General features: G+C 37.9%; 1 protein-coding gene across 1 annotated transcript in view; it reads right to left on the reverse strand.

The window, feature by feature from the left end:
- Nucleotides 1-19,487, reverse strand: part of LOC142665100 (antigen WC1.1-like) — a 97,463-nt gene that overhangs the window by 48,047 nt on the left and 29,929 nt on the right. The window contains exons 18-21 of the mRNA XM_075844646.1: nt 18,101-18,214; nt 7,165-7,383; nt 3,790-4,104; nt 131-439 (exon numbers count right to left, since the gene is read on the reverse strand). Of these exons, the coding sequence (XP_075700761.1) occupies nt 131-439; nt 3,790-4,104; nt 7,165-7,383; nt 18,101-18,214 (957 nt within the window). The remainder of the gene's footprint in view (nt 1-130; nt 440-3,789; nt 4,105-7,164; nt 7,384-18,100; nt 18,215-19,487) is intronic.

The raw sequence follows: 19,487 nt of genomic DNA on the forward strand, positions 1-19,487 counted from the left end.
CTTAGAAGACAGTCATCATTTTTTCTGGTTTGGAGAAAATCTGGAATGGATTATGGATTATTATGATTTTCGCTAGAATGGAGAAAAATGAAAAAGAGTAAATTTAGTTCACTACCACCATTTTACATACCTTCACATTGAATTGCAGGAGGATATTGTTTGGTGCAGTTTCCATCAACTCCAGGCATTATTGAACAGTCCAATATTCTGGACTCATTTCCAATGCAATGTATTTGATCTGTCCATATTGGTCCAGGTCTTCTTGTAAAGTTTAGCGATGATGTCACTGCTTGCCCACACTGAAGCTGTCTGCAAATTACTTTGGCTGCTCTTAGATCTGTATCAATCTCACAAACCGATCCCCAAGTACCACCATGTCGAGCTTCTAACTGACCCGAACACTCATTAGATCCATCAACCAATCTGTATTTTCTGTACTCTGAAATAAAAGCACACCTTGAATAAATTATCATATGTATACTTTTTGTACACTTTATTATTTTTTTTGCATTTTACACCCGTGAAATGTCTTGGAAAGCTACTACAAGGAGCTCTAATGGATTCAGCACAACTACAGTGAAGGAAATAAGTATTTGATCCCTTGCTGATTTTCTAAGTTTGCCCACTGTCAAAGACATGAACAGTCTAGAATTTTTAGGCTAGGTTAATTTTACCAGTGAGAGATAGATTATATATATATAAAAAAAAAAAAAAAAAGAAAATCACATTGTCAAAATTATATACAGTATATGTATTTGCATTGTGCACAGAGAAATAAGTATTTGATCCCTTTGGCAAACAAGACTTAATACTTGGTGGCAAAACCCTTGTTGGCAAGCACAGCGGTCAGATGTTTTTTGTAGTTGATGATGAGGTTTGCACACATGTTAGATGGAATTTTGGCCCACTCCTCTTTGCAGATCATCTGTAAATCATTAAGATTTCGAGGCTGTCGCTTGGCAACTTGGATCTTCAGCTCCCTCCATGAGTTTTCGATGGGATTAAGGTCTGGAGACTGGCTAGGCCACTCCATGACCTTAATGTGCTTTTTTTTGAGCCACTCCTTTGTTGCCTTGGCTGTATGTTTTGGGTCATTGTCGTGCTGGAAGACCCAGCCACGAGCCATTTTTAATGTCCTGGTGGAGGGAAGGAGGTTTTCACTCAGGATTTGACGGTACATGGCTCCATCCATTCTCCCATTGATGCGATGAAGTAGTCCTGTGCCCTTAGCAGAGAAACACCCCCAAAACATAATGTTTCCACCTCCATGCTTGACAGTGGGGACGGTGTTCTTTGGGTCATAGGCAGCATTTCTCTTCCTCCAAACACGGCAAGTTGAGTTAATGGCAAAGAGCTAAATTTTAGTCTCATCTGACCACATCACCTTCTCCCAATCACTCTCAGAATCATCCAGATGTTCATTTGAAAACTTCAGACGGGCCTGTACATGTGCCTTCTTGAGCAGGGGGACCTTGCGGGCACTGCAGGATTTTAATCCATTATGGCGTAATGTGTTACCAATGGTTTTCTTGGTGACTGCGGTCCCAGCTGCCTTGAGATCATTAACAAGTTCCCCCCGTGTAGTTTTCGGCAGAGCTCTCACCTTCCTCAGGATCAAGGATACCCCACGAGGTGAGATTTTGCATGGAGCCCCTGATCGATGTCGATTGACAGTCATTTTGTATGTCTTCCATTTTCTTACTATTGCACCAACAGTTGTCTCCTTCTCACCCAGCATCTTACTTATGGTTTTGTAGCCCATTACAGCCTTGTGCAGGTCTATGATCTTGTCCCTGACATCCTTAGAAAGCTCTTTGGTCTTGCCCATGTTGTAGTGGTTAGAGTCAGACTGATTAATTGAGTCTGTGGACAGGAGTCTTTTATACAGGTGACCATGTAAGAGCTGTCTTTAATGCAGGCACCAAGTTGATTTGGAGCGTGTAACTGGTCTGGAGGAGGCTGAACTCTTAATGGTTGGTAGGGGATCAAATACTTATTTCTCTGTGCACAATGCAAATAAATATATATACATTTTGACTATGTGATTTTCTTTTTTTTTTTTTTATATATAATCTACCTCTCACTGGTAAAATTAACCTAGCCTAAAAATTCTAGACTGTTCATGACTTTGACAGTGGGCAAACTTACAAAATCAGCAAGGGATGAAATACTTATTTCCTTCACTGTATGTATTATATTAATTTATAAATTAATCTAAACAGGCGGAAGTAACCTAAGTCATGGGATACTGTCTTTAAACATTAAATCAGATGGATGATAGAATGGTACATCTATGTATGGCAACAATAAAACAGTAAATATTTATTAAAAATAGTAAACAATAAATAAAAAAAATATATATGACTCCCCCGCAATCATAACGGCCCGTAGATTATCCATAGTTGACATAATATTTACACAGTATATGGCAGTAAAAAAATATATGTATAAAAAAAAAAAGAAAACAATTGCGGATTTGCTTTTTTATCTCAGTCCCACCGAAAAAAATTGTTATAAATGATATTCAATAAATTATTTGTACACCAAAATAGCACCAATAAAAACTAAAACTGCAAAAAAAAGCCATCATATGACGGGCAAATGCTCATTTGTCCGATGATAAAATCGATAATGCAGCCTATAAATAATCACTGTCGGCAGCACATCTCTCCGAGTAAACAAGAGATGTACTGCTGACAGGAATGCAAATTGATGGGGATCGAACAATGCGTTTTTTCTATTAACGCCAGTAAGAGGCATATATTTCCGTATATCTATTAATACAGTAAAGCACCGTCCTGTGTAAAATTACCTGTTGACGAATGCTGATCGACTTGTTACATCGTCGATTGGTGCTCGTTATGGGCAAAATCTGTCTGTAGCCTAAGATAATTATGCTAATAAACTTTCCCTAACGTACTAACCCTAATGGACAACTATACTAAATAATTTTCCCTAGCGTACTAACCCTAAGGTCTAATTCACAAGAGCATGTTCGGTCCGTGATATACGGACCGTATTTCGGCAGTATTTCCCGGACCAAACACACTGCAGGGAGCCGGTCTCCTAGTTATCTATGACGCTAGGAGTCCCTTCCTCGCTGCGGAAAACTGTTCCATCCTGAAAAAATGATTACAGTACGGGACAGTACTGACGCTACTAGCCCGGCTCCCTGCAGTGTTCGATCCGGGAAATACTGCCGACATACGGTCCGTATGTCATGGACCGAACATGCTCGTGTGAATTAGACCTTACAGACATATATGTAATTAAGTTTGCCTAAAACACTATTTCTAACTTTCCCTAACTTATCTAAATTTATTTCTACCTAAGACTACCTAAATAATTTGATTTATATTTTTGTTTTTTTATTTAAAAAAATAAATAAAAAATAATTGACAGCTCCCGAAACATCTGGGTGCAATAGGTGGTTAACTGGGGCTTTAGAAAGGATGCCAGGGTTTTTTTTATTGTGTTGTTTTTTTCAGACTATAGTGGTATGACAGAAATAGGCAGAGCTGCTGATCTTAGCTTTGCTTTATTGGGCTTTGTGGCCATACCATATGCCCCAAATTTTGTTAATGTATAGCATAAATAGTCATTTAACTAGGATTATTGTTTTAACATCAAGAAAATGTCCTTTAGTAGAAGCTTATGCAAATTCCATGTATATCTCGTGATATGTGAATCCCAGTTACAATGAAAGATAATGTGTAACATTTACAATTCTATTTTAAAATTAAAATCTTAACATTAAAATATTTATGTATAACTTTAGAGTCTTCTTACCTGGATAGGTCAATCCGGACATAAATGTTGTAGGTACTTCATAAAAGTCCAATGTAATGAAGCTGCACTGTGACAAATAGGACTCTTCTCCAGAACAATTTATAACGCCAAACCATAACTTCATGTTAATGTTTCCATAGTCACCTGCTGTAGTTAAAATATTCTCTCTTGGAATGGGACATCCCAGCTGTCTGTTGACCACACTGGTGAGATATTTAGATTCCTCATGAAAAAATACTCCTCCCCATATTCCCTTGTATTTGACTTCCACTCTTCCTGTACAGTTAGTCACTCCTCCCGAAAGTTTTACCTCAACTGTAATAAAAGAAACAGGAACAGTAGTCAGTAGTACAATTATACTGCATGCCCTAGCTCTTAACTCTTTCATGCCATTATTAATATTTTACATATACCGATACAAACAAGTCTTAAAGATTTAAGAATTCCTCGTACAAAATACAACAATTTTGAATCAAGGAACAGTAAAGATTTTCTGCAGTTTTTTAAACAGTCTTGTAGAAAATATACAGAGAACACGGGTTGTTTTCGTCCAACTTCATTCTGTTTTTACAGACTGTTTAGGGGAAGGGAATACCATTCATGGTCTACTTTTTTACGTAGACCAGTTGGGCATAGCTCCTACTGCAGCCAGTTGCCTTACATTCAGACACAGGCTTGTGAGAAAAAGTGGGGGTAGCTGATCACCTGCGACACATATAAAATTATTTGTATATTTCTCACAATTATGTTTGTAATATGACAATTACGGAAATACTATTTTTTTATGATTTACCACTTTTACAAAATAAAAGCACTTATTTTCTTTGTTTATGTCACTATATTCTAGGACTTATAACTTTTTAATTATATTTTAATCCTTCAAAGTGTTGTAGACAGAGCGATACCAGTTATGTTTATTTTATATTGTTTATATAATTTTATGTAATAAAGGTGTTAAATAACTTTTTTTTTCACTTGACATTTTTGTTAAATATATTTTTGGATATGTTATTCATTTATTTTTTTTGTTTTTTATGTTGTTCCACTAAGGGGCTAGAGCTTGTGATCAATTAATTACTTATACAAAACACTGAAATACCTCTGTATTGTAGTGCACTGACCTGTTAGCTTCATCCTATTAGGCCCTAAGAGAAGTACTTTAGATGGCAGACTTCTGGGCCTTCATTAGGCCTTTGATTGTTTTGACAACCCAATGGGATGCCAATGGGATGACAGAGGGCCCCCACCTCTGTCTAACCACTTAGATGCTGAGGTCCCTATTGTTTGCGATATCTAAGAGGGTAAACAGTCGGGACCAGAGTTATCTCTGATCCCGGCCATTAGAACAGGACCTCAGCTGTAATTTCCAGCTGACAACCGATGTGTATGGAGCAGGCTCAGTTCCTGTGCCCGCTTCTGATCCCGCTCTATACATCCTCCTCCATACATCGCCCTGCAACATTTTACCAGGGGTTTAATGCTTTGTTTAAGGAGTTTTGCAAGACTAAACATTGATTGCTTATTCTTAGGATAAGCCATGAATATTTGATTGGTGCGGATCAAACCACTGGGACCCCTCTGATCATCAGAATGAATAGGCCAAGTAATTCCTAGGGCCATTACAGTTACTGTGCTGGACAACAACTTTAATGATGGTGGTGATGATTGTATTTTCTGGTGTTCAGTGAGTATGGGTCATTCAAATGTACGATGTGACATCGTCATGTGATGCCACATGTCAAACGGGAGATCACAAACCCTTGGATCATACTTGAGCGTTGAATTTACCTATAACACAATTGTCTGCACATCTTAAATTTGTGCCGCTTGCTACGAGATATCAGACGGTAAGTCCAAATATGCCAGATATTATTCTTCTTAAGACTGGAAACATACATGCAGTTTTTGGTGCAGCTTTTCGTTCACATACACTTTTTGTGTCTTTTTTGGCAAAAAAAAATTATCTAAAAAAAACTCCATCTGTTTTTTCTTAATGGTAAATATGTTTTTTCTATGTTTTTATGGTGTTTTTTGAGGCGTTTTTCTGAATAGTGTATTATACAAACAACATTTTTGATGTGCCATTTTTCACATTGCAAATCATGTGATTCAAAGCTCATTTGAATTAAAGATTCTTCATTGCAAAACATGATGGAGTCTGAAAAAAAACCTCGAAAATGCTTTAAAAAAACACTACACACATTGATACATGAGTTTTTCTGAAGAGGAAAAAAAATCTATGGAAGTCTATACGAGAAAAATGGCACTAACTGCTGGGAAAAAATGCCAAACAAACCCTTGCCACCAAACCAAATGCCATAAAAATGCAAGACAAAATGCAACTTAAAAAACGCAATGCTTGTAGTGCCTTCAATATTTCAGCATTGACTTCCAGCTAACATGCGTGAATCCAACCTAAGGGCTCCTTTACACGTGTGTATAAAAATATGAATCAATACAGATGTTCAATACAGATTGTTTTTAAAAACTACCAATACTGACCGGTGGAACATGCTGAAATGTAAAAAAAAACGGCATGCATATAAACAAAAAATTCACAAAAAACCCGGAAATGTAAATATAACCATTTAAATGTACTGACACTGTAATTTCAATGAAAAAAAGCTAAATTAATACGGATCCGATAAATGAGCCCTAATATTATGTTTTTCAGCTATTTTTTACACCCAACTGACTGACTAATGACTTTTAATTTATACAGTTACATCTGAGATAATTGCTTTTTAACATGCCCAGGGCTTTTAGTTTCTACCAAAAACTAGGTACAGGGAATTAAAAATACTGCTGTTCTTCTGTTTATATAAAACATAATTTGAGAGTAATCAGGTTCAGGTATGTATTGTTTATCTCAACATATCCTGATATGTGTAATGTGAGATGACCAGCTTTAAAAACAAACAAACAAACCTGATTTTGAGATACTCTGTCACGAGATGTCTATAATAAATGTGTCTTTGTGTGGCCACCCAGTGGTTGTGTTGTGAGTTGCAGTCTGTCAAGGGTTTTGCTAGCATATCGCGATATTGTATTGAAATGGTTTCATGATAAATTGGAGCCCTTAACCTAAATTCAAGCAAAAGTAAGGGTGGATACAAGTTGAATAGCTTGCATATTATAGCTTTACTTGGAAATTTATCTTCCATGTAAACCTAAAATGAGAATTATCTTAAATAGAATTATCTTAAATATTAGGAAATGACTCAAATAAGAATATCTTGTTAAATAATGTATATAATAGTAGTGTAATATAGCCGTTCTAAATACCTTTGCATTGAATAGCAGGAGGATATTCTTTAGTGCAATTTATCATATCACCAGGGATTATTGTACAATCTAATAGCCTGGTCTCATTACCAACACAGTGAATTTGTTCTGTCCATATTGGTCCAGGTCCTCTAGTATAGTTTACTAAGGATGGTCCTGCTTCTCCACATTCAAGCTCTTTGCAAAAAACATTAGCTCCTCTTAAATCTGCATCAATATCACAAACCGATCCCCAAATATCACCATGTTGAGCTTCTAAATGTCCTGAACAAGCATTATGTCCATCCACTAATCTGTATTCTCTGTGTCCTAAAAGAGAAACATACCAATTATAAATTAAGATAGATTTCGAGGGATAAACATGGGTCAGACTATTCCATGCAGTTTTTGCTTCACCCTGGGGCAAAGTTTCAGATCATTGTCAAAATGAAAATATTCTGGCCAAGGCAGAGTGACTTGTTGTGTCCCCTGGCACCTGGAGCACATGCCAGTTTTGCCCCACTAGGTCCCTGTATTGTAAAACAATGCTGCAGACATCAAGGTCTTAAAAAATATATAAAATCACTTTATAGTATACGCCATTAATCATTGCATTATTTGTGCATTTTTCTTATTTTATTGCATAATTTATTTTCTCTATGGTTACTCATCTGTGCATACCAAGCACTCTATAATCATCGAAAAATTAGTGCCCCTCCCCTGGTAGTTAGAGTGCCATTGCAGATCCTTTTATCTGTGTCTTATAGCTTAGCAGGGTACTCTATTCAATACCATAAAAAAAAATCAAAAGCGTTCCAGAAGGACAAACAAACACCTCCACAAGAGTCCAGACGCAGATGCCCCACCACAATTTTCCGGTCACAGATGCCCCCCACTAGTGTCCAGCAACAGACACCACCCAAAATAGTCCACCCTCAGATGCCCGCCACCAACAAGAGTTTAGTCACAGATACCAACCTCTTAAATGTCTATAAACAGATGCTTCCCTTATGTGTTTCCAGCCAAAGGTACTTCTACGAGTCCTATGACAGTTGCCTCTCCACCAGAGTCAAGCCACGGATTCTCCCACTCCCCTCAAGACTGTCCTGCCAGAGGTACCTCATGAGCCTCTGGACACACTCTCCACACTGCAATGCACAAGGCTATACACTAACTACTATCCCAGCATCCCATACACATCTTCATACAGGCAATATCCATAACTTTGTGCATTGCAATGAAGAGTTGTATGTACCGTGGAAGTGATACAGAATGGAGGGGAATAAGCAGGTTCACTACATACAGCAGTGTAAGAGAATAGGGTCCTGTCCCTATTCTCTTATACCCTGTGCCTATATTTCAGTCCCTTTTTTTTTTACTCTTTATATATTTTCTTTCGTTTTGTTAACCCTTTAATGACCAGCCTATTTTACGCCTTAATGACCAAGCTATTTTTTTACGTTTTTCCATTGTCGCATTTCAAGAGCTATAACTTTTTTATTTTTGCATCGACATAGCTGTATAAGGTCTTTATTTTTTGCGGGACAAGTTGTATTTTTTTTAATACCACCATTTTGGTGTACATATAATTTATTGATTAACTTTTATGAACTTTTTTAGGGGGGAATAAAAAAAAACCAGAAATATCATCCCCCTTTTTTGCGTCCTAAATCTACGCCGTTTAAATAACACAATGACTTTATTCAGCGGTTTGTTACGATTGCAACGACACCAAATTTGTATAGTTTTTGTATGTTTTACTACTTTTACACAGTAAAAACCCTTTTTTTTCAAAATTATTTGTTTTTGTGTCTCCATATTTGAAGAGTCGTAAAGTTTTTATTGTTCCGCCGATGCGGTTGTATGAGGGCTTTTGCTTTTTGCGGGACGACTTGTAGTTTATATCGGTACCATTTTGGAGTAGATGCAACTTTTTGATCACTTTTTATCACATTTTTTTAAGGCAGGATTAACAGAAAACAGCAATTTTATCAATGTTTTTTATTTTATTTTTACGGCGTTCACCGTGCGGGTTAAATAATGTGATAGCGTTATAGTTGGAGTTGTTACAGATGCGGCGATACCAAATATGTGTAACATTTTTACTTTATTTTGTTTTTTTTTATAATAAAGCATTTTGTAAGTGGAAAAAGTGGGTATTTAATTTTCTTTATCATTTTTTTAAATTAACTTCATTAAACTTTTTTTTTACTTTTCTACTAGTCCCACTAGGGAACTTTAATATCCGATCATGCCGGTGGGATGAGAGGGAGCTCCTTCCCTCCCTCTCCAAAATAACTCAGATGTGGCGCTCGCTATTGAGCGCCACATCGGAGGGATTAAACGGGTGAGATCGATACTTATATCGATCTCACCCGTTCGAGCAGGGACACCTCCAGCCATCAGCTACATCTGGCAGCTGAGAGCAGGGAGATTTAACGGCTCCCTGCGCTGTAAAAAGGCATATGCATCAGAATAAGGGTATGTTCACACGGCCTATTTACGGACGTAATTCAGGCGTTTTAACCCCCGAATTACGTCCGAAATTACGGCTTGAAAGCGTTGACAAACATCTGCCCATTGAAAGCAATGGGATGACGTTTGTCTGTTCACACAAGGCGTCTATTTACGTGTCGCTGTCAAAAGACGGTGCGTAAATAGAGGCCCGCGCCAAAGAAGTGTCATGTCACTTCTTCAGACGTAAATGGAGCCGTTTTCCATGAACTCCATGGAAAACCAGATCCAGTTACGTCCGTAATAGACGAGGCGTTCAAGCGCCTGCAAATGCCGTTACGGCTGAAATGACGGGGCTGTTTTCTCCTGGAAACAGCCCCGTAATTTTGCCCGTTACGGACGCTGCCGTGTGAACATACCCTAAAGCCCATTAGTGGCCACTGTGAAAAGGTGTACTGGCGGTCACTAGCGGGTTAATACATCACAAGCATAAACAATCTAAAATTCCAACAACATACAGTATATTAACCCCTCCTCCCTGCTTGCATTCGGGGCCCTAATGACCAAGCAAGTTTTTTTTAGTTTTTCCATCGTCACATTCAAAGAGCTATAACGTTTTCATTTTCATGTGGACATGGCTGTATGAGGACTTGTTTTTTGCGGGATGAGTTGTATTTTCCAACCGTTTTGGGGTATGTAGAATTTTTTTATTAACTCTTATTAACTTTTTTTTGGGGGGATATAAATCTATCTGTTGAATTATTAGTATTAGATACAAAACTATTAGCAATTTGCGGAAAATTACAGATTTATTTTATATCGTAGACTGTCGGCCGAACACTCATGTGACCAACCGATATTCCTTCCTACTCCACCATAAACATGCATAAGTGTGCATAATTTTTCAATGGGGAGACGGAGGAGCTGCCCCAGACCCCATCTTATTACACACTTGGTCGGGCATGATGAAATTGGTGGGTATGGCTGTCTTTTATCTAATTTTCATGGCCACCTTAACACATGAATTGCCCCTGCTGATTTCTAGTTCACATGTGCCAAATTACAATAGTATTGTGCCGCGAGGCAAAACGTAACCATGATTTACATGATTTACCATGATTCGCCACAGTTTTTGTGACACAGTTGTGACGCATTGCAAGATCGTTGAAATTTGGCGTAAAAAGCATGCGTTTTTACTGTGCAGTAATGCACACCATTTTGCCACATGTTTGTTGGCAAAGTACCGGTGTGGTTTGTTGGCAAAATACATGTGCATTTCGACATGTGAGAAAGCAGTCTGTTACTTAACGATAAATTCACTCAAAAAACAAACATAAACTAAAAACCTGTTTTGTACAAATATTAAAGCTTTATTACTAAAATTCATGTTGCCTTTAAAGAATAAGCCTTTTAATTTCAGTATTTGGCCAATATAGATATCACTTAAACCTAAAATATAGTAAATACATAAGCAATTCCACAGTCATTAGACAACAAAACTTCAGTTACGATATCTCTACATAGTATAACTATAAATAAATTGACCAGTAACAACCTATAAAGTCTGGCAAGTGCTACTTGTTACAATTATGTTAATATCAAGCCAATAATCTTTTCAGAAAAGGTGTAGAAAGAAATAAAAAAAAAAGATAAACCCTAAAAATAGATTTTTTTTTTATTCAGAATTTTAACATAAAATATCTCATATCAAAATTATTAAAACGTAAAATCTGGCATGACAAAACAAACTGATAAAAAAGTAGGTAATACATATGACAAAATCTAGTATAATATATCTAGTATAATCTAACACTCTATAGTATATTTTAAAATATAATATAGTATAATATTATATAGGACAATATAGTATAATCTAATAATATAGAATAATATTTTTCAACATAATATATTATATAGGACAATATAGTATAATTTAACAATCTATAGTATAATATTTTTCAACATAATATAGTATAATATCATATAAGATAAGATAATTTAGTATAATATAAAATAAAATAGAATAATATTATATAGGATAATATAACATTCTATAATATATGTTTTTAACACAATATAGTATAATATTATATTATATAGGACAATATAGTATTATATAACATTCTATAGTATAATATTTTATAACATAATATGGTATAATATTATAAAGGATAATATAGTATAATATAACATAATATAGTATAATATTATATATAACAATATAGTATAATCTAACATTCTATAGTATTACATTCTATAACATAATATAGTGTAATATGATATAGGAGAATATAGTATAATATAACATTCTATAGTATAATATTTTATAACATAATATAGAATAATATTATATAGGACAATATACCACAATATAATATTCTATAGTATAATATTTTATAACATAATATAGAATAATATTATAAAGGAAAAATATAGTATAATAGAGTATAATATAAGGAAAACACATACCAAATGGTTTATTTGCTTGACAATTAGATTTTCCAAGCAGAAAGAATAAGCCAGAAAATGTTAAGAATTGTTCCACGTCCATTTCTTTTTGGGTAATTTTCTATGAGGACTTTAGTGATGTTGATAATGAACGGCACAGTAACATATAAAGAACATTAGTACTGGTTCTACCCTAAAAATTGCTTAGGGGCATGGGCTACGACAGTAATCACCAACTAACATCATTACTCTATATAGAAGACGTGGGGAATGCTTATCATCAACTCACAAATCAGAGAAGGGCTATATTTACTCTGTATGTTTTACTGTTGAAATCCACATCCTCCCCAATTTTGCATAGTAACAGTTCTAAAAAACCACAGTCCATATATATATAAATATATATAAATGTATATTTGTTCAGAACAGCTGTTGTTTGACGTACACAGTGCCATTTATTGTTTAATAGTGTGTGCTCAGTGTTTAGTTTTTTTTTTCTCCCTAATTTTTTCTCCATAATTCTAGTAGGACTTTAAAATATTTGAAAATTATTAGATGATCTTTAGATTTTCTTTAGTATAGAAACGTGCATCAATATATTAAATTTAATGGAAACAATATTTCCTATATATGTAAATAACAGGGGTGTTACGGCCCCTGACTGTGGGCACGGGCGGCCCCCGATGGCCGCCCGCATTTTCGGGCCATGCTCCCATATGTTTTTAACACACATTTGATTTGTAGAGTACATTGTAGATAAAAAAAAGACAGCCCGTGGGAAATAATAACTTTTAGATAAGAAAAGCCACAGAATGTTGTTCAGTAGCAGTAATATTACACGCTCGTATATGCAGGTGCGTGTATCCAGCTGTAAGTAGACGCCGATATGTGTGTCTGTGTTTATGTGCTATTTACATATTAAAAATACATAAAAAACATAATCTAATTGGAACATACTTTGTGTATACAAGCAACATAATGGAAGTTACTAATTTTAGGTTCGGTATACGCTTTACACATCTTTAATAAAAAAAAAAATGGGCTTTTACTGAAGAAAAAATGCAGTATATCATTTTTGTTGTGATTGTTCCCCACTCACTGAGAAGCCTGTAAAAACATGTATACGAAAACTGTGTGTGGTTTTCCATGGAAGCAATGCATAAAACATCTCCTAAATTTGCCTCCTTTATATAAAAAATGTATTTAGTTTTTAAAACGATTGAATCCATGCTCACCTATATAAATAAACTAGAATATTTATCCCATTGAGCGCATGGCCAATTTTGTCCTTTAGGACATAAACTTTTTTTTTGCATTCTAGCGTTTATCTCTCCTTTTTTATCTTTTTTGTTTGACATGGCTGAATGAGGCTTTATGTGTGTGTGCGCGTGCGTGTGTATGTTTTTACAGATTTTTTTTAACATTACTTTATTTTTTTTTATTCGATAGAATAATTTTTGATATTTATCATTTATTTGTCCATTAGCTTGTATACTTATAGTGCACAAGCAGTTGTTAGGATATATTTAAATGTGCCCTGACAACAGAGAATATGGTAAGACAGCACTGGGATCCTCCAATTGACACTGGGCTGTCTTTCCATTCTAGGTATGTGCCCAAACTACATCAAAGGTATTCCTTGTGATGCGATCAAAAGGAGTCCCCCTCAGTCTCTCCCTTTGTATGGCACAATCAGCATTAATTGCTGCATACAATGTTTAAATACCAGTGGCCAGAAGTTTCTCTGATCTCCGCCGTTGGAGCGGTGCTACAGCTGTTGCCACTCTAAAGCGACCCTTCTGTCTCAGGTCAAAATGATAAATGAGATGGGGTATATAGAGTAATATTACCTTCTGCCCTCTAGTTGTGCCCCTCTGCAGTGGTTCCGCCAATTTAGGGTCCCCTCTGTGTTGTCTCAAAATGGCCACAGCGCTTCTCAGATTGAGTCTCAGACACTCCCTCTGTTCACGGATAGGACAGAACTGCTCACGTGCGCAGCTTTGGCCTATCCGAGAACAGTGGGAGTGTCTTAGACTCGTTGTCTAAGAAGCGCTGCAGCCATTTTGGGACAGCACAGAGGGGACCCTAAAATGGTGGATTCACGGCAGAGGGACACAACTAGAGGACACCAGGTAATATTACTCTATAAAGGGCCGGCTCCAGGTTTATGTGGGCCCTTGGGTGACACAGACTTAGTAGACCCCTTTGTGGGGAACTCACGGTGGCAGTAAAATGGCAGAAAACATCACTTATACAAGTTAGGCCCCCAGTTTGTACACCCATAAATTGAGTGTCCTCTGTAGATAGTGCCACACAACCCCTCTCCCAGGTAGTGCCACACAGCCTCTCCTCCCAGGTAGTGCCACACAGTCCCCCTTCTTGCTAGTACTACACAGCCCCCCTTCTTGATAGTGCCACACAGCTCCCCTTCTTGATAGTGCCACACAGTTCCCCTCTTTGTAGGTAGCACCTTTGGGGATCCCTCTATGAGTGGAATCCCAAGCCAGAGCATTCCCGACACTCTGGCTGGGCATTCTGCTTCAAGAGAAGCCCCTGACATCACTGTCTATATATGGACAGTGCTGTCAGAGGCAACCCCAGAGCCATGGTCCCGGGCAGAGCACTACTAGCACTCTGCCTGGGTCTCCTGCTCTCCTACTGACATCACTGTCCATATATGGGTAGTGATGTCCGCAGCAGAGTTGAAGTCCCGTGCGAGCTCAACTCCCTGGCAGAGCGCTAGTAAAGGCTCTGCTCTGGTACTCCGTGTCTGGGGAAAGCCCCTGACATCACTGTCAATATATATGTAAAGTGATGTTAGGGGCAACCCCAGAAACAAATTCCCAGGCAGAGCGCTACTAGCACTCTGCCTGGGACCTTGCTCTGCCCCTGACATCACTGTCCATATATGGATAGTGATGTCAGGAGCAACCCCAGAGCCAAACTACCGGGCGGAGCGCTACTAGCACTCTGCCTGGGACACTGCTCTGCTCCTGACATCACTGTCCATATATGGACAGTGATGTCAGGGGCTTCCCCAGAGATAGAGTCCTGGAGCAGTGCCGCTTCTTGCTCTCTGACTGTGACTCCTTCTCTCCTCCTGACATCACTGTCCATATATGGACAGTGATGTCAGGGGCTTCCCCAGAGATGGAGTCCCAGAGAAGAGACGCTTCTTGCGCTCTGCCTCCCCTGAGCCGGAGTCCCGAGTAGAGTGCTATTAGCACTCTGCCTGGGAGTCTGTAGCGTAGTAAATGTAGCATAGTAAATGGCAGAGCATGGGCCCCCGAAAGCTGCTGGCCCTGTGATAGCAGTAGTTACGATGCCTCCTAGACAGTGGCTCCTTCTAGAAGCAGAATCCCCGGCAAGACTCTGGCCGGGGATTCCATTCCTTGAGGAGCCGTCATAGCACCTGACGGCCGAGAGAGCCCCCCAAAGGGTAGTGGGCCCCAGGCACTTGCCGGGGTTCACTGGGTGCACCAGGTGCTGACGCCAGCCCTGACTCCATATACATGCTATTTAAAATAATGTCCTGGGACTGGAGGGTTTACTGTATCAGTGCTCAGATATATTACATGGCTAAATGTATATAGGCACCCATATGTGTGTTTGAGCATCACATTCCAAGACTATAACCATTAAAGACTTAAGGACTACCTGCTGTTAAATTACTGCAGGCAATTCACATGCTTAAACCACACAATTACACATTTATGGCCGAGTTTAAGTCATCTGCCTGACCGATTAGGCAGTCGAATTTTTGTGGATTGTCAGACACCGAGGAGTGAAGACAGAAGCAGTTTTGACCACGTCTGTCGTCTCTTATTTCCCATACACAGCACTCAATGACCATTGTGTATAGAATAATTGATCGGTCCAGGTGGCCACGTTATCGCCAAAATTCCAGAAAAATCACGTCTACAGTCAAAAAAACTTTTTTAAAAGTTATAGCTATTAAGCTCTAACGCTACCATTTCCAGAGTATACTGTCTAAAGGGAAAAGAGTTCTCCAACCCTGACAGTTAAAGAAGGAGTGTGGCTGTCAATCACACCAATCCTCACGCTTTTGAGCCACCGCTATCACAAACCGTATATATGTGGTCCTGTATGTTAAGGCACTCCCATCTTGAAAGAAATGAAGAACGATTTTGGATACATTTTTAGATGAAAATATGAAGGTAATAGCAGTGATTTAAAAAAAACTAATAATGAATTACAAAATAATTTATTCCAATTTGTGAAAAAGAAAAAAATTATCACCCCTGATGGAAGGCGCTCCTGCACTTGCAGATTGAATTTCAAATGAATTCCCAGTCGGGACAAGACATCAAATAGGAGTAAAAATTTTTAATTTTTAAAAGACATACATGCTATGTCATAAAATCGGAATAAAAACATGTATGTCTTTTAAAAATTTAAAAAATTTACTCCTATTTGATCTCTTGTCCCGATTGGGAATTCAGTTGAAATTCAATCTACGAGTGCAGGAGCGCCTTCAATCAGGGGTGATCATTTTTTTCTTTTTCACAAATTGGACTGCATCAACATCGACTACCGCTGTTCACCCAGAGGGCCAGCAGTCTGCACACCTTCGGAGTACTAAGGCTCCATCGGTTTAATGATCGAGTTGTGCCGACCATCACTCAAAAAGTTGAGTGAAAAATCTAATTTCAAGTACATTACTTTGGACCACCCTACAACTACAGCAATACCCCAGAGGAGCGCTCTGTGTCTTCTTTTTCTTTTCATATCACTGCCAAAAGTATTTATTAATTATGCTTTAATAAATTGAAAGATTAATTTATACAATGTATCAGAAAGCCAACAAAAGCTCTCAGCTCCCACACATACCTTTTTGTACAATTTTTATTGTTAATAATGGCTGGACCATTAACATTGCTACTATATAAAGAAAGGTAGAGAAAATACAAGAAGGTGTACTACAAGACAATATGAAAAAAAGGAGGATCTGAGTGATGCCATAGAAAAATATATTGAACACTCACAACTTGCTGGATTGTGTGAAGCCACAAAAACCTTAAAGGGGTTATCTTGGTTTTAAATGTAATGGTCTATCCTTAGGATAGACCATTAATATTAGATCGGTGGGGGTCTGACTGTTGGCACCTCTGCCGATCAGCTGTGAATGGGACAGTGGTGCAATACCTTGCACATCCGCTACAAATGTAACTACATGTGCAAAGTACGAATCAGAAGGAGAACCATGTAAACAATGAAAAGGCTCCAGCGCTCTTAACTAGCACCACTTTAAACAGCTGATTGGCGGGGGTGCCAAGATTCAGATCCGCACCAATCCTAAGGTTAGCCCATCAATTTTAAAAACCCTCATAACCCCTTATGTCAGGATGGATGCTGCAGTCTCCAGGGTATTGCCCTTTAGCATCATCAGAACACATTTCTGTGAAGCGGCAGCAGAGGCGAAGAGGAGAAATAATGCCAGGACCTTCCTATCAAGAAAAATGACAGAAGTAGTTGAAGAACCTTTAATCCATTTACTGATCTTAAACCTAATGCATGTTTTTGAAGTTATTCCTTTTTTCAAACTACAGGGTCAATTTCTGTGGTTCAAAAAAGGGAATTGTTTCCTGATATGACTACTTCTGTCATTTTCCTTGATAGGAGGCGCTGTTGAGATATTTTTTTTCTCCTCTTTTTGGCTACCATATAAAAATGTGTTTATAATGAAAAATTATCTTAAAAATAAAAATATCTATTAAACACAATATACAGAAATTATAGAAGCTTTGTTTTCTATTACTACTCTTGTGATATGTTTATCTACAATGGAGCATTCATCCACTAGTTCTAGTTCTGGTCATGTAGGCATGGAATCATCATAATCATGGGCCACAGAAAGAGAAACTTTGTCTTGATCGTCGGATATGGAAACATTTAGATCATTACTCAGGTAAATAATGCCTAAAAACAAACAAAAGACAGAAATATAAATCTATTGAACACTTACACATTATATGCATGGCTCAACGTTAAGTTTTCATTTTTTCTTACTATATGGACATGTCTCTTTTGATTTTCTACTACACCTTGCATTTTTGGAAATTTTTGCATGTTTTTTTTGTTTCAATTCTACAGATTTATTTACGTTAAAAAGCATAGTACACACCATGCCAAGGAGATGTCAACTGATTCTTGTTATTATAAGCACTGATTTCTCCACCAGGGTTCAAAGGCCGAGACAAATTATCAATATCCACATCATCATATCCATGTTCTCCTTCTAGAACAAAACCATAGTGAGATGTTAAGAATTGAACCAGTATGTTGTAGACTATTCAACAAATATTGTTTATATTTATGTAAAACCCCGTAAACTGACCCCCCCCCCCCACATCAGTCTATGTCACAGGCGGAGCTGTAATTCTAATTTCCCTATCTCAGACGCATACACACCCTAGGGCCAGTTTCATAGGAAGCCAATTAACCCATCAGTACAGGGTTTAGAGTGTGGGAGCAAACCCACAAAAACATGAGGGGTCAAACTAAAAGGGAATGTGTTGCCAGCAAAACATGTTTTTTTTTTTTTAATTAAACATTTAGTGTATAGGTGTTTAAACATTGTTCAAATTTTTTTTTTTTTTCACGAGTCAGGAAATATTATAAATTAGATTCTAATTTATAATATTTCCCATTGCTGGTCACTAGATGGAGCTATTCCCAAAATTGCAGCATTGCATGTGGTAAAGCAACCACATTGCTTTTTGCTGCAAAATTGGGAAAAAAGCACTCGCTCTAGTGAGCTCTGAGAATCCCCCCCTCCTTTATCCTGGCTAGTGCCGGGATAAACGAGGGGATTGAACGGTCTAACCTCCTACACTGTGTGTAGCCATTTTTTGAGCTAACACACAGTGTAGTAGGTTTACATACAGTAGTAAACACACACAAACACGAACATACATAGAAATCTCTTACCTGCTCCTGCCGCCGCGGCTCCCTCCGGCCCGTCCGCTCCGTCTGCTGCCGCTGGTCCAAGTGCACAAGTCCGGAAGCCGCGACTGGAAGTAGTAATCTTACTGTCCGGCCGCGACTTCCGGTCCACAGGAAAATGGCGCCGGACGGCGCGCATTTCCAATTGGACTGTGTGGGAGCGGCGCATGCGCAGTTCCCACACAGACGGCGTACACAGAAGTGGATGGGACGGGACCCGTTCGCAGTCCCTATGGGACTGTGGCTGCCATATTCTATGTCTGTATGTGTCGTTAATCGACACATACAGAAATGGAAAAAAAAATGGCAGCCCCCATAAGGAAGAAAAAGTGAAAAAATAGAAAAAAGTAAGACACAAACACACAAATAAATAAAAACGTTTTTAATAAAACACTAACATTAAACTGACATGAAATTTTTTTTGGTGGTGACACTGTTCCTTTAATTCAGATGTTGTCCTTGGTCCTAATGTAGGGCAACCCCTCTAACCCTATATGGGCTTCTTGAAATTTTCTAATACCAGAAAGTCTTTACAATAATATCTCAGGTTGATTCAAATATTCAAA

The sequence above is a fragment of the Rhinoderma darwinii genome, chromosome 12, assembly GCF_050947455.1.
Source record: "Rhinoderma darwinii isolate aRhiDar2 chromosome 12, aRhiDar2.hap1, whole genome shotgun sequence".
NCBI classification, from domain to species: domain Eukaryota; kingdom Metazoa; phylum Chordata; class Amphibia; order Anura; family Rhinodermatidae; genus Rhinoderma; species Rhinoderma darwinii.